The following is a 15,740-nucleotide window of genomic DNA, read 5'->3' on the forward strand; positions in this document are numbered from 1 at the left end:
ATTCATCTGGTTCTGATTCATTTGGTTCTGATTCACCTGGTTCTGATTCATTTGGTTCTGATTCACCTGGTTCTGATTCACCTGGTTCTGATTCATTTGGTTCTGATTTACCTGGTTCTGATTCATTTGGTTCTGGTTCGCCTGTTTCTGATTCATTTGGTTCTGATTCACCTGGTTCTGATTCATTTGGTTCTGATTCACCTGGTTCTGATTCATTTGGTTCTGATTCACCTGGTTCTGATTCACCTGGTTCTGGTTCACCTGGTTCAGTAAATAACTTTAATAAAATGTACTTTCCAGCTGTAATTGTCTTGATTTTCACTAATCAATAATTCAGCTCTCTGTCTTTTAGGATTATTTTAGTAATCAACTATTCTGACGATTAATCGGATAAAAATATTCTGGAGATTTTTTATTCATGCCTTTTTTACACATTAGAATTACAAACAGACGCAAATAAATAAATAATTTAATTCATTTTTTAAATAATAAAATGAAAATAGGCTTCCCTAAAATTCCCAAATGATCAATCATTTGTTTAAAACGATGCATCTGCAGCTAAAACATAAACATTGACATGCAGAGTCTGTATGCTAACAATTAATCGATTACTAAATGACTTAACGATTATCTAAGTAATTGATTAATCACGATTAATCGTGTCAGTCCTGGTTCCATTTCAGTATGAGCTCCCAGCCCGTCTGCCAGCTGACCAGGAAGCGGTGCCGAGGCGAAGGCGGGGCAGCCTGTGGCGGTCGGAGCGAACCGGCAGCAGATCCTGCAGCGCTGCATCATTTCTGCGGCTCTGTGCGCTGCAGCATCAGGCGGCACAAATCAATCACTGCCTCATTTCCTCCTGGTGGCCTGGAGAAAATCCCTCTCAACAACCAGACCCGTCATCACTTCCTGTCAGCATAACCTTCACGCCCGATTCCAGGATCGCTTTCTGTTCACTGAGGCTGCAAATCTGTTTCCAACTCTCCAACGTTCCCTGAACGCACCACAACACAGAACCACAGGCTTCCCAGTGGAGGCCAGAGAGACGGTACTGGTACCAGTAGGCAGACTGGACTCTGTCAGATCTGCAGGTTTTATTTCGTTTCAGTTGTCAAGCAGCTGAACCCTGAGATGACAAAGCAGGATCAGAAACGGGCTGACAGAATATTCAGCTTCGGAATTATGAGAACAAATTCATAGAAATATTGCACTAAAGTCGTCATAATACAGTAATAAAATCTTTAAAATGCAAAACAACAGCTGTAATATGAAACAGCACAAGAATAAAATTCTAATAACAGAAAAATATAGTTGAAATAGATTCATAAAAATATAATAAATTGGAATAAAGCCTTAATATTACAAGAATAAATAAACAGTAGAGAATAAAATCACAATAAAACAAGAATAAAGTGGAAATAGTGCAAAAGTAAAATATGAATAACATGAGAATGAAATTGAAATAAAGTCGTAGTATGAGAATAAACTTGTAACAATATGAGAATAAAGTCAAAATAATTAGAAAATTATTGTCAATTATTTTTGTGTTAATGTTTATTTTACTACAGATTAAAACTTTAATCTGAAAATAATCTGGATTAATTCTCATAAACCTGAAACTCAGTAAAACCTCAGAAAGTCAAAACGTCTGGAAAAGACCAGGACCAGGACCAGAACCAGGACCAGGACCAGAACCAGGACCAGAACCAGGACCAGGACCAGAACCAGAACCAGAACCAGAACCAGGACCAATGGCGGCGTCTTACCGATGGCGGTCTCCGGCATGGCGAACAGCGTCTTCTCTGTGGCGACCCGAAAGCGTCCGTGGACCGACAGACCGACGCCCTGCAGGAGGGAAACAGAATGAATCAAAATGAAAAGCCGACCGAGGCTCAGAGAACAGTCCAGTAAAAGGAGAGCGAACTTTGATTAGACCATAAAAACAGAAGCTTCCCTGGTGACAGAACCAGAATCGCAGCTTCCAGCAGGAGAACTGAACCGGATCTGAACCTCAGCTCATCTGAACCAGGCAGGCTGAAACCCAAAGCCGGCCCCAGACATAATCAAACTGAGCACACATGAAGCTAACCTCCGTCCAGCAGGGGGCAACCAAGAGCATGAGGCTTCATGCATGAGATAATCCTGACATGAAACTGTATTTGAGTCTCAGCAAAAAAAACAATAAAAAACTATGTTTATACAAGTTTTAAATGTTTCAATTTACACATTTTAAGACAAATTTACTAATTGTGAACATTTGTAGAATAATTATCTTTGGTAAAACAAGATATATCGTCAGTATCGGCTCATTTTGTAACATATCGCATCGGTTTGATTACTAAACCTGGATTGATATTAATAACCGATTTATTTCCATCTGTTTCCTGTTTGTGTTTCTATGGATGAGTGGAGCGATGGGCTGCACAGAAATTTATATGATTTATTGGTAAATATCGGTTATCGGCCCACATATCAGTGCATTCCTTATCATCATAGTTTGATATTTACGTTAAAAGTTTTCAATTGACTTGTACAGTTGCTTCCATTTCTTGAAGATAAAATCAAATTTTATTCAGAATGTAAATGTTTTCAGATTAATTTGGAGGAAAGAAACAGAAATTTCCTTCAGTCAGTGAAATGTTGACCAACTGAACTCCATCCTGACATCACCAAGGATTCATTCAACAATGTGATGTTCAAGGAAATGGGAACAAAATCTCTGTCAAAAGGTGCAAATAATAAATCAAGGACAGTTGAAAAGAGACACCAGGGTTGCCATGGTAACCCAATTTCAATCCCAGTGTGTCTCCAGCAAAACAGGTTCAACCGCCATATAAATATATGAGATCCACGTTGATCCAAATGAGATTCAGATCAATCAGAGTATTGATCCCAGATCTGAAAATGATCTGATTCGTTTGTTTTGGGGATTTCTCGATGATTTTAAACGTTTTTATGAAATATAGTTTGAAGCAAATAAAAACAGTTCCAGGTTTTCTGGAGGGAGTTGGGAGTCAAACAGCAGCAGGACATTCTGGCACCAAATAAGGCGTCTGGTCCGCCTGATGTAAACAATCATCCGGTTCTGATTTACAACCTGCAGGCTGGAAACCTGGAGCAGAACCAGAACCAGGGAGCTGGGACATCTGCCTGAAACCGTTTCCTCTCAGCAGCACTCAGCCGGTGGCGACCAGAGGTCAAAGTTCACAGCCGACCCATTATGTCAGAGGGAATAGGTCCGATGACTCAGCCTCCGCTCTGACAGGTCCCAGATCCGGATCTGATCCAGGACCTGGTCCAGGATCTGATCTGTGAACAGGAAGTCTTTCCATATTTGGACCGGTCCGTTTCACCCTGCGGAGCGCTGCGTCATCCTCCTGGTCGGTTCTGTGCTGACGTGACCGACGGGCCGACCTCAGGCTCAGAAACTCTGAACTGAACATCATGATCACTGCGGATGTTTCCAGAGCTTCGTCACATTCAGCAGGTATCAATGTCTGCTGCCGCTTCGGACCAGTCAAAGTCCGAGTTCTAACAGTCAGGAACCCGTTTGGGTCAACGGTTCTGCCCCAGCAGCAGTTCAGTCACCTCAGGGTTCCTCCAATCAGAGGCCAGCTTCCAGGTAACACAGGAACAAAGCTCTCTACTGACACCTGCTGGCCCGTTTTATCATCGCAGCCCATTAATAAAAAATAAAAAATTTTAAGCCCGATATGAAAAACTGAGAGGTTTTTTATTACTAAAACTAACTTTTATTACCAGAAAAAAGTTGTAAAATTAAAAAAAACAAAACAAAGTTGTTTTAATGAGAAAAAATCTTGAGTGAACTGAGCGAGGCCTCAGTCTTTGATTCTTTCTCCTAAACATTCAGTTATTTCCACAATCGCTTCAAAGTTTCGCTACTGATGATAATTTGATGTTTATGAGTTAAAAAATGAAGAATTTCTTTAAGATGCTCAACTCATTTAATTTTTTTAAATTATTTTTAGTGTGGGAGTCTCAATTAAATCCCCACTTCATTTGTCTAGTATTACAATTCTATCCTGGTATTAACATGACTTTATGCTAGTATTATTACAACTTTATTGTAGAATTATTATGATTTTTTTGTGACTTTGTTCTGGTAATTAAACTGTTTTTTCTTAGCCGTAATACTCCATCATTCTAATCAGGATGAATTAAACTAAGATGAATTATAGAAGGATAATCTCACCCCTCCCATTGTTATTCCATCAATAATGGCGACATACGGCTTCCTGTAGGAACCTGAAAAGACAGAAAACCTCTTAGAGGCAGCAAATCGCATTTAATCCCGATAAAACTCTGAATCTTGTGGTTTTGAGGGGACAAAACATGGAAACTCTCAGCAGCTGGATGTAAGCACTGAATCAAACCGATGGCGTGGTTCAGCATGTACTCCTCCCGGAAAAAGTCCTGCGCGAGGGAATCCCCGACCTTCCCTGCTTCTGTGACGGCTGCGAACGAAAAGAAACAGCAATGAAGGAGAATCCTGAGGAAGGAGCAGGAAGTGACCCTGGGGTTGACCTTTCACCTCTGATGTCGCCTCCAGCACAGAACGCTTTGCCTCCTGCTGCTTTGATGATCACCATGTCCGTCTCAGGGTCACTTTCCCATTTCTGGAAACAAAAGTAATTCAATAAATCATAAACATCCATCAGTTAATTACAAAGAACTGAATCTGTTATCAGTTCAAATGAGATCAAAACAACAAAATAACAGTAAGTAAATAAATTAGTCTGACAGCAACAGGAGCTGAATCAGCCAATCAGAAAGCTGCTCATGATATTAAATAAACTTTTATTTTACCTTCAGTCTGGAGCTGCAGGACATAAACGGTTTAAACGTTACAAACATCACCTTCAGGTTTCTATAAAACATCTCAGTTTTCTCCATGGCTGCACTGATGGATGTTTTCTAAACTTTAAACCCGACCTGCTAACTTCACTTAGTTCATCTGAAAAGTCGCTTCTTAGAGAATCGTTCGTTTGATTTGATTCTGATCTTTAGGGTCACGATTCGATTCAGACAATTTTTCTGTTCAAACATTTTAACAATTCTGTTTAAATAATGAATAACAAGAGAAAAATACAGTGCAAAAAATAAAATGTATTTACATCTCTTCCACCAGGTTGCATCAGTTTATATTTAAACAAAAATAGGTTTGTGAGTAAATGTCTGTATGTTGAATCCTCAGCATCAGGTTAGCTTGGCTGTCTGTCTTTTTCTTGAATAAAAAATATGAAAGGATTCATCAAAACTCCCGCGGTGGCGAGTGGATGCAGAATGCAGTAAGCAGTTCACTCAAAACTAGGAGCGGAAAAGATGAACAACTTAAACCCACTCTGAAATCGATTTCTGAGAATTTCCAGGATTAGGAATTGTGATTTTCTTGCTTTTCTCTACAGAAACAAAAAGTTTTGCCAAGTTTTCAGGAATTCAGCAAAAACAGGATAAATTTTGTCTGATTTAATTCAGTGAGTAAAAAAGATGGACGTGTTTTTATTGGTGTATGTAAACTTCTGGATTGGCGGGATGGATAAAGTGTTTGTGGGTCGATGGCAGAGCGGCTCCGCCCACCTGCAGCTGCGGGTGGATCCGCCGGATCATGCTCAGGTTGAGCGCGTTCAGGACTTTGGGTCGGTTCATGGTGATCACTGCGGCCCGGCCCGCTTTCTCCAGCAGAACCTCCGGTTCCACGTGACCCGACATCTGGAGGGAAACAGAAACATTTAACGCTAAACAGATACTGATGAAAATACCAGAGGAAATAATTCAGTAATTATCATAAATTGCTGAGGTCCAATAGCTGCATAACTTTAAGTTTAAACTGATTCTTTACACGTTTAACTGAGATGTTTTTCTCTTTAAGTGAATCTGTCAAATAAATCTCAGTGATGGATGGAGAGCAGATTTATTAATATAATATCTATATAACTGAGCTTCATCCAGAGGCAGCAGTGGCTTTAATCAGCTGAACTTCACCATCTGGATGGAAACTAAAACCTTCCAGACGCTGAAATTCTCTGTTCTGTTTCTGTCTTCAGTTTCCCACTGGTTCTGATCCAGATGGAGGTTTTTTCTTCTGTTAAAGGAAAGTTGTTGTTCTCTGCTGTCGCCACATGCTTTGCTCAGTGTGACGGGTCGCTGCAGCTCAACTGACTGCTTAAATCATTTTAGATTTATGACTAGTTCTTATATTTACTGTTTATTATTTGTATCCCACTTATTTTTATTCCTATTTTTTTATTTTTATCTGTCATTTTATTTATTTTTTATGCCTATTTTAAATTGTTTTTTATTAATTTGATTATTTTCTTTTTTCTATAATTATTTATCTTACATAATTTAATTTTGACCAGTTATTATAAATTAATAAAAATAAAGATAAGGTAACAATAAGTAGGTTGGTAGGTGGTAGCTGCATTGCAGCAAAAAGGTTGTGGGTTTAAATCCCATCCTGGGGTCTTTCTGCATGGAGTTTGTTCTCCCTCTGGATGTGTGTGTTCTCTCCAGGTACTCTGGAGGTTAATGGTTTGTCTGAATTGTGTGTAAATGTCTAAACAGTTTGTGTCCAGAACGTGTCTGGTCTGCAGATGTCATCCTCCACCCAGCAGTTGGGTTATTGTTAAATTTAAATGGTGAATTAAGGTTTGAACAAATGAGAACCTTGAAAATCAAAACCTTACAGAAATCTGGTAATCGGTGCCGGTCAGTAAAGGTCAATCGGTGCATCGTCAGCTGATACTCACCATGTGAGCCTGGATTCGCTGCAGTCTGCAAAGCGGCTTCAGTCTAAAAGACAATTGATGATAAACAAGCTGAACATGAATAGTACTTAGTGTTGTTTTATTTTATTACACCGCCAGGCGGCGCCAACAGGCCTAACTGTGATTCTAACCTAACCTTGAACCTGGTCCTGAAATAAACTGGTTAACTTTATTACCCGTTACACTCAGTGATCAGCCAGAACATTATGACCTCTAATTATCTTCCTGCATTGACGCCTGGTGGTGATATTAGGGATAGTGAACAGCATGTTAGCTTTGGTGTTAAAAATGTCATTAGAAGGCGAGAAGGGGTTTGAGGCGGTTAGTTCAGAGTCAGTTTAGGAGAATGACGTTTTGAATAACATTTTCACTGGCTGTTTTGCCAGCTCCGCAATGACTCTAACAGACACGGTCTACACATTAAACTTTTAAAACAACAGTTTCTCTGTTGTTACAAGCAAAAATGTCTCGACTAACAACTACAGCAACTCCACTTCCTGTACAGCTACACCAGCTTCCGGTGACAACACATACCTGCAGGCAGAAGTCAGAACCGTTAGTGGCATTATTATTAATATTATAATTAAGATGATCTGATCAACTCTGGGTGGCCAGAAGCTGCACCGCCGCAGAGCTCCCGGTTCCTCTGTTTACTTCCTGTTAGAGCGAAAAGACTGCCGCTGATTGGCGGGTGCTCACTGCCGCGACACTGCCACCTTCTGGTCAGCGGAAAGAATGCACCTGGTTCAAAAAAGTGGTGACAGAAGAGAATCCCTTGGCCTCCAAAAGGCTCAATAGAGAGAAAGTAACATTAGAAAACAGAAACTTTTTATAAACAGGATGTTTCACTTTAACAACTGTAGGTGAATTTATCTGTCTGGTGATTTTAAACCAAGCTGAAGTTACTCACTGAATAAAGTGGAAAGAGGATCCAGAAATGTTATTCAAGTGAGAGAAATTATACTTTATAATAACATTACTCAAGTAAAGTAAAAAGTACAGCAGAGTGAAACTCCTAAAATGAATTGGTTCCAAAAAGTTACTCAAGTAAATGCAACTGAGTGACTGGGGTAAAATATATTTTTGGAAAAAAATATGTACAACTTGTCATTTTAACACTTTATAAACTGATTACTGTTGAAACTTTACTCTGTAAGAATCTGATTTGAGTCAGCAGTGAAACCTGCTCAGCCTTCATAAACATTCCCATAATCAGGCGTTAACCTGAATCACAAAGACTTGAACTTTACAACCTAGAGCGTGACAGCAGCCGCATTTCATCAGAAAATGTTTCAGAACTGCTTTGTGTTTCTGATAATGATGTGGAAACGAGCCAAAAGAAAAGGTTTGTCTAACATGTTCCACCAGGTCGACGGTGTGAAGTGTTGACAGAAACAGGCCGACGTGAAGTTCTGTGTTGGTTTATTTATCCTGCAGCACAAACGTTCTGGTTCTGATCCGGGTCTGGGTCTTCCTGCTGGAGTCAGCCTGCTCTCCCAGTGCATGTGGAGGTTTTCTCTGGGAACTCTGGTTTCCTCCCACAGTCCAACAACATGAATGTTGGGTTGATTGGTTTCTCTGAACTGCCCTGAGCACTGAGTGTGTGTCTGGCTCCCCCAACCCTCTGCTAGACCAAACACAGTGTGTTCCTGTATTTACAGTGATTTTACAGAAACAAAGTCTCTAAAATTTTACATCTTTTGGTAAAAGAGGAGTTTTGATGGAAAAATGGATCATGATGCATTTCAAAGAAATGTGAAAGTTATGATGATGAAGTGAGTTCAGAAGCTAATTTTTATTTTTATGTGAATAGGAAGCAAATATAGTAAATTTGTATTTTTTTCTGATTTTTTTTCTGACTCATATGTGTTACTGAGTGATTGGAATAAAAATAAAATGAAGGTTTAAGCCAGTTTTCTGATGCAGTGAATGAGGAACTGCTGACTTTAAGGTGAACCAGTGTAAAAAGCTCCTTACTGCTCACTATCACAGATTGTCAAGGTTATCAAAACAAGTTAATATCAGCAGGAACAGGGTGTGACTGGACAAACAGGAGGAGAAGCTTTAAATAAAAGACAGACAAGCTGTGGTTTGTGCATTCACATTTATCACACACTGCAATCATTTTTTCCACTCAGAAAACAAAATCCATCAGGACTAACATCATATTCTCCACACGATAAAGGCTGACAAGTTCTGATGTGCAGATTTTCTGACTGATTATTGGTGTTTGTGGGTTTAATTGTGCGTCTACTGTAAAATTTAAAACAACTGAGATTAAAATCAGAAGGACTCCAAGAACTGATGGTTGTTCATTCAGTCGGAGTCGCTGCTGCTGCTGCTGCTGCTGCTGCTGCAGGAGCTGCTGGACGCCTGAAAAAACACAAAACAAGTTCAGGAACCAAGTCTTTAACAGTTCTCAGGTCTGTTTTATTCAAAGCTAGACCTTTAAACATTTTACTGAACATTTCTTGACATTCTGGTCTTAACTTTCTGTAAAACCTTTAAACTGACAGTGAGATGATTTATTTTGGATGGAATCTGAGCAGCAGGAGGATCGGCTCACCCCGTGGCTGTCCTTCCCTTTCTTGTGGCAGTGGCCGTGTTTGTGGCCTTGCTTGTGCTTGTGCTTGTGCTTGTCCTTGTCCTTGTGCTTCTGTTTTTTCTTGTCTTTGTGTCCATGTCCATGGCACTGACCCTGGCCGTGTCCAGGTCCGTGTCCAGGTCCGTGTCCATGACCATGTCCTGGACCGTGTGGATGTCCAGGGTGTCCTGGATGTCCAGGTGCAGCAGGGCAGTTTGACATTGGTGGAGGAAAAGCAGGGTTACCTCCTGGGTACTGGTTCCCTAAACACAAAGGAAGCCCAGAGTTAGTCAATGAAAGCTACAAAATGGAATGATTTTCATCAGAGGGCGGTTTACCTTGGTTCTGGCCGTACATTCAGAAATCCTCTGAAAGTTCTGAAAGAGAGAAAACGTTTCAATAAGCTCTGCAGCGTTTACCATGAAGAAGGGATGCAGCCAGAGTTTCATACCTGGTTCCAGAGGATCTCCTGATTCAGCTCAACCTGCAGCCGCTTTTATGCTCTGCTGCACCTTCAATCTGAGGAAGTCCTCATCAAACTATCGATGTGGAGCTTTACTGCCTGCATGACCTACATTAACCATGGTGTAATCATTAACTTTAACTGTCTCTGAGGTGGATGGTAACACTCCTCTGCTCTGTGTCCATTTTATTAGCCTTCCAAGCCTGCAGACATGGACCAAAGGGCCGAGTGAGGCGTTGCCACTAGCAGCAGCGTAGGGAGCCATGTTTGAATTTCTCAGCTAAAAGATGTTGGCCAGGCATCAACATCTGAGAATGTTTTGGTAATTTGTTGAAGAATCTTGGATTTTGATGAGTTTACTCATTTGAGCCATAAACCTCGTAAACATGACCGACCCGTTAAACCTGGTGCCATTCAGCCTGACGGCGTTGAGTTCGGTCTGCCGGTTCATGACAGCAGTTTTCCTGGGAAAAGGTGAAACACCTGCAATCACAAAACATGTGACTGAATAAGCATTTAATAAAATCTTAGTGGGAGTGTTAGTATGCATTTGAACCTGTAAGTATAATTTTGACCCTTTGTGGATTAAAGAAAAAAATAAATAAATCCATAAATCTATAAAATCTCCAAATTAACATGAAATTCCATCCATGTGAATCTGCAGACTCAGCAGCCAACGCCCTCAGTTAATGTTTAGTCCAACAGTTTTATGTTTCCAACCTAAAACAAGCAAAACATTGATCCACCCAATTCTGATCCAGATAAAAGATCTTAGATTAGGACCAAAGTGCAACGTTTTTAAATCCATCTGTGCAACAGCTGCTCCCTGTTTTAGAAAAAATGTTTCCAATGAAAGATATAAATGTGGTAAAAGCTTTGGTCAAATGATCATAGAGGTGAGCAGTAGGGAGTGTTGGTGTTTGGTGAACAAAGGTCACAGTTCAACCAGCCATAGAAACCAAAACACAATACAAAACAAACATCAAACCTTCAGAAAAGGCAAACAGAGAAAACAGGATCAGATAAGATCAGAGGGAGTAAAGAGGAATAATTCAGGAATCGGTGCTTTGTGTCATGAATCGTAGTGTAGCTGGTGAGGATAGAAGCAGAGAACCCAGTTTGTTAAATAAGGATGATGGTTTTAATAAAGAAAAAAAAACACAGTCCAGGCAGCACAGCTGAGCAGAAGGATGGGAGCAACTGGCCTTCGTTCTACTGTCATAATATTTGGTCATTTTACAATTCTGTATTTCTGTTTTCATAAAATCTCTGGATCTCTGTAGGGCTGCTGCAGAGCGCACTGAGCTGGATGGGAGCGTCTGCCACTCAGTCCACCGAGTTTCATAATCTGTCTCTGATCCATGCTTTCACTGTGACTGAGGTGCAGATGTGACATTTGGTACAGCCACAGACAAACACTCATTCTTCCAAAAATGTTCAGATACGGTTTCCAAATGGGAGCACGTTGTTCGAACCCTTTCCTTGAGTCAGTGTCGTTTGCTCTGAATGCCAGAAATCAATCTGCTCTCAAGCAGCCATTGAGAGGCGCTCGTTAATTACTATAGCAACAGAGCATTGCCAGTGTTCATAATTAAAGTTTGGCCAAACAAGCACACAGTACTTATTCAGACACACCCTGATACAGAGACAAAGGTGTGGACATGAGACTTTATACACAGAGCAGTGGACGCTGTTTGGAGGCGAACTGATAAGGACAAACACCAACCGAACTGAAACACTTCCAGGAATGTCTTACACCCAGAGATGCAGCCAGTTCCATAGAAAAACCTCCAGTTTTGACCTACTGAAGGAAAAATATGTTCCAAACAGCAGGAATCATGAATAAATCCAGGGTGAATCCTGCCGGATGTGTCTGCACAAGACAAGAGGGCTCTCCTGTGCCATCCAGAAAATTTGGTCAATTGCATTGAGAGACCAGTTGACCAGATCCATAATTTGTTGATTAGGAAGATGTGCAAAGAAAGGCTCCAAAAATATAGAAAAAGAAAAAGACAAAAACAGAGCAAGCAGGGCAGGGAAAAGGGTCGGCCTTCATCGAGAGCAAGAATCCTACACCACTGGGTGGCGAAGAGCCGGGTGGTGTAGAACCGGGTGATGTAGAACCGGGTGTTGTAGAACGGGTGGTGTAGAACCGGTTGATGTAGAACTGGGTGGTGTAGACCCGGGTGGTGTAGAACTGGGTGATGTAGAACCGGGTGTTGTAGAACTGGGTGATGTAGAACCGGGTGTTGTAGAACCGGGTGATGTAGAACCGGGTGGTGTAGAACCGGGTGATGTAGAACCGGGTGGTGTAGAACTGGGTGGTGTAGAACAGGGGATGTAGAACCGGGGGGGGTCTCCATCCTCCTGGTTTTAGTCAGAACTCCAGCAGCAGCTTCTGGACCGTTGGTTTGATTGAGTTCAGCTGGTAGAATGTCAGGTTCAGGTCAGAGGTCATCACCACACCCAGATTTCAGGCTTGATCTCTATTTTATAAGTTCAGTTTGGTTTCTGTATACCGTAATACATAATACTATAGCATTTACAGCCTAAGCTGATTTGCAGTGCAGGTTCTGCCGGATCAAACCGGGCCGTGTTCTGACTGAATGTTAGACTCTCTTTGGTCTCTCCTCATTGGTAGCACTGCCTGTCCAGACCCACAACAGCAGTTTGGATGAAATGAAAAACTGAACACAGTCATTTGTTTGGATTTCACATGCTTTATTTAAAATCTAACCAAGAAACAAATCCAACATCTCATTCTACTGTCGGTTTTTATAGTGAGTACAGTGGAACAGGTTATTGTTGTTTTTTGGAGATGAAGATGGTTGAGACGTCTCCATCTAATCAGAGTCGCTGCTGCTGCAGGAGCTGCTGGAGGACTGAGAGGAAACAGAAACATCGTTAATGTTCAGTCTGACACTGTAAATAATATTCAGGCAGAAAACGCCGAGAAGATCAAGGACTGGAGAAAAGGCTCTCACCCCGTGGCAGCTCTTCCCTTTCTTGTGGCACTTCTGGTGTTTGTGACCACGCTTACACCTCCGTCTCTGCTTGACCTTCCCACACCCACCATGTCCATGTCCATGACCATGTCCATGTCCGTGTCCATGTCCATGTCCGTGTCCATGACCGTGTCCGTGTCCATGTCCATGTCCGTGTCCATGACCGTGTCCATGACCGTGTCCATGTCCATGACCGTGTACATGTCCATAGTCTGTCTCACCACACCCACCATGTCCATGTCCATAGTCTGTCTCACCACACCCACCATGTCCATGTCCATGACCATGGTGACTACCATGGACATGGACATGGTCTTTCCCACCACAACCACCATGTCCAAGGTTTTTTTCACCACAACTAACATGTCCAAGGTATGTGACACTAAAACCACCAGGTCCAGGTCCCTTCCCACCACAACCACCAGGTCCATGTCCTCCTGAGAACGTATATAAAAGACAATTAAAAGCCAGTTTTTGGGTGATGGTAAAGCCACAAATCTGGTTCTTTGTAATAAAAAAATCAGTTGGAGATCAATATTTCAGATTTACCCTGTCCGTGTCGATCCATCTCACAGCTTCAGCTTCTGGCTGTTTCTCTTCAGAAAACTCTGTTTAAAAGAAGCAGATGATCATCAAACCTCAGAGGAATCAAAATAATACCCTACCCTACTGTGATGTACCGCTCTTACCTGTGGTGATGCAGAGGAAGAATCCTCAGCAGAGTTCTGTCCAGGTGAGCCGATCCACTGATTCCTCTGTCACTCGTTGCTGTTTTTATGTGATTCCTCCAGCCTGAATCCTTTCAGCATCACCGCGTCTGAACTTCCTGCTGTCATCCTTCGTTTGGCGTATAGAATGCCGTCACCAGTTTTCATAATCCGCTCCATTCGTCATCTTTATGTTCAAAGTCATGTCAGATCCGAGAAACTGTTGCTTCATGTTGTTATTTCTAAAACACCCACAGTTTAATCTGTGACCCAGCCTTCGAATCAAATAAGTGAGTCTTTGTTTCATCCTTTCTGCACAGCGTGATGGATGGACCTTTATTGCCAACATGTTTGCACAGCTTGGACGCTCCAAACAGATCTTATTGTGCAAACACACAGCTCCTTCAGTATTTCAACATTTACAGTTATGCTTTCAAAACCGAAGGCTATGTTACGGTAAGCTGTTACACAACAGAATAAATAATTCAACAAGCTTTGACTGATACTTGAGTCTGATGACAAAATAGTTTCCAGTTTGGTCAGCTCTTCAGAAACTGAGAATGGAGGAGTCTCCAAACACAAAACCTTTCAAACATCACATTTAACTATGCAGATTTTTTTATGAAGTGGGTCCTCATGGGAATGTTTATTTCTGGACAGGTATTGTGTTTGAATAAAACTTATTTCTGTATTATTGCTGTTTGAGACTTGATTTGACCTTATCAAGTTATTATGGGTAAATGGACTGAACTTATATTGTGCTTTTCCAGTCATTTTGACCACTCAAAGTGCTTTACATTAGAATCACACTCACCCATTCGCACTCACAAACGGAGTTAGGTGCCCAAGGGCACATCGACATGTGCCAGGACGAAGCTGGAATCGAACCTACAACCTTCCGATCGCAAGATGACTACGGTACCCACACAGCCACAGTCGCCCTTCCAATATATTTATGTGTTAGAAATATTCTAAATATTCTGACACAAAAATATTTCTACGCATATTTTCTGTTGCTGCGCTTTACTCTTTGGGAACCCTTTGTGTCTCATAATGTTTCCCGACATGGAAAGGACTCGTTAGCTTAGTTAGCTTAGCGCGCTTAGCGCTAGCTTAGCATCAGCTCTACTACGGCTTCTCCTCAAATGGAATAAAGATAATTGCGGTTCTGAAGAGAAACATAAAATAATTACAGGCCTTTACTCATTTCTGAGATAATATGAACATAAACATAATTTATTGTTAAATACTGATAAGGTGATTATGATGAAGGACTTTAACATTTATGTTAACACTGATAGTCTGACACAGTGAAAGCGTAAATGTATCCATCAGTCCTTCCTCAGACTCAGTTGGTTTAACTAAAAGAATCCAGTCCTGCTCACTTAACTTTAGACCTCGTTCAGCTCTGAGTGTGAAGAAATAACAGTACCTTCCCTACCTACCTGTCCAAAAACTCAAAATTCAAAAGTAAAAAACTTAAGACTTCGAGGTGATCAAAGTAAATTAAACTCAACCAGCCACTTGATGCACCGCGGGTTTCTGGCCTAGCATTTCCTAAAAGACCAAAAGTAAACATGCAGTTCTTTGCTGCTTTATTTCACAGTTCAAGCAAACAAGCTACAGGATTCTGTTGCTTCTCCTGCTCTGATTCCTGCACCGGTTCACTGACTGAGTGCAGACTGAGTGGTGGATAGACTGACTTACTGTCAAAGTAACTGGTAGACTGACTGGTAGACTGGTCCAAAACCATGTGACCACCCATGTGCATCCCTACATATGTGAAACACTCATATCCCAAACTGAAATTAATTAACTAATTAAGTGAATTATTAGCCCAAAAACTTTTTCTAAATAACTAGAATTAAACAAAATTTCCAGTTATAAATTAACCAGAAAATAAGCAAATAAAATAAATAATCTAAATTCTAAGATTTAACTGAGAATAGAGAAATAGCTCCTACAATTATTATTGATTTTATATCTTATGTTATATTCTTAACTGGTAAGTGACTGAAATTAAATGATTAAACTAGAATCAGTATTCTCTTGTTTGCCAGATTTAAAGTATTTTTTGAAAACGTCAACCATTAAGCAGGTCTTTAACACATTTATCATTGAACCCACACTTATGTATTATTGTTTTTTTAGTCTGATGTAATACGCTAGTCCTAAATTCATTAAATGTAAACAGAA

At 40.8% G+C, this 15,740-nt stretch overlaps 2 protein-coding genes and 1 long non-coding RNA gene across 3 annotated transcripts in view; all 3 read right to left on the minus strand.

Annotated features, from left to right (window-relative positions):
* Positions 1–7,454, minus strand: part of hibch (3-hydroxyisobutyryl-CoA hydrolase) — a 13,638-nt gene extending 6,184 nt beyond the window's left edge. The window contains exons 1-7 of the mRNA XM_007552223.2: positions 7,320–7,454; positions 6,768–6,810; positions 5,596–5,727; positions 4,550–4,634; positions 4,392–4,472; positions 4,211–4,263; positions 1,764–1,842 (exon numbers count right to left, since the gene is read on the minus strand). Of these exons, the coding sequence (XP_007552285.1) occupies positions 1,764–1,842; positions 4,211–4,263; positions 4,392–4,472; positions 4,550–4,634; positions 5,596–5,727; positions 6,768–6,810; positions 7,320–7,351 (505 nt within the window). The 5' untranslated portion in view covers positions 7,352–7,454. The remainder of the gene's footprint in view (positions 1–1,763; positions 1,843–4,210; positions 4,264–4,391; positions 4,473–4,549; positions 4,635–5,595; positions 5,728–6,767; positions 6,811–7,319) is intronic.
* Positions 7,455–8,872: 1,418 nt separating this feature from the next.
* LOC103138125 (proline, histidine and glycine-rich protein 1-like) lies at positions 8,873–9,891 on the minus strand. Its single transcript, XM_007552225.2, has 4 exons — positions 9,821–9,891; positions 9,708–9,746; positions 9,352–9,632; positions 8,873–9,158 (listed from the first exon to the last, which is right to left on the minus strand). The coding sequence occupies exons 2-4, from the start codon at positions 9,724–9,726 to the stop codon at positions 9,102–9,104; spliced, it is 357 nt and encodes a 118-aa protein (XP_007552287.1). The 5' UTR covers positions 9,727–9,746; positions 9,821–9,891; the 3' UTR covers positions 8,873–9,101.
* A 3,137-nt stretch (positions 9,892–13,028) lies between these two features.
* On the minus strand, positions 13,029–13,763 carry LOC103138126 (uncharacterized). The gene is made up of 3 exons (XR_001662147.1): positions 13,527–13,763; positions 13,387–13,445; positions 13,029–13,274 (listed from the first exon to the last, which is right to left on the minus strand). It is a non-coding gene; the product is annotated as an uncharacterized LOC103138126 (long non-coding RNA).
* Positions 13,764–15,740: the final 1,977 nt, after the last annotated feature.

The sequence above is a fragment of the Poecilia formosa genome, unplaced genomic scaffold (genome assembly GCF_000485575.1).
Source record: "Poecilia formosa unplaced genomic scaffold, Poecilia_formosa-5.1.2 Scaffold47, whole genome shotgun sequence".
Classification (NCBI taxonomy): domain Eukaryota; kingdom Metazoa; phylum Chordata; class Actinopteri; order Cyprinodontiformes; family Poeciliidae; genus Poecilia; species Poecilia formosa.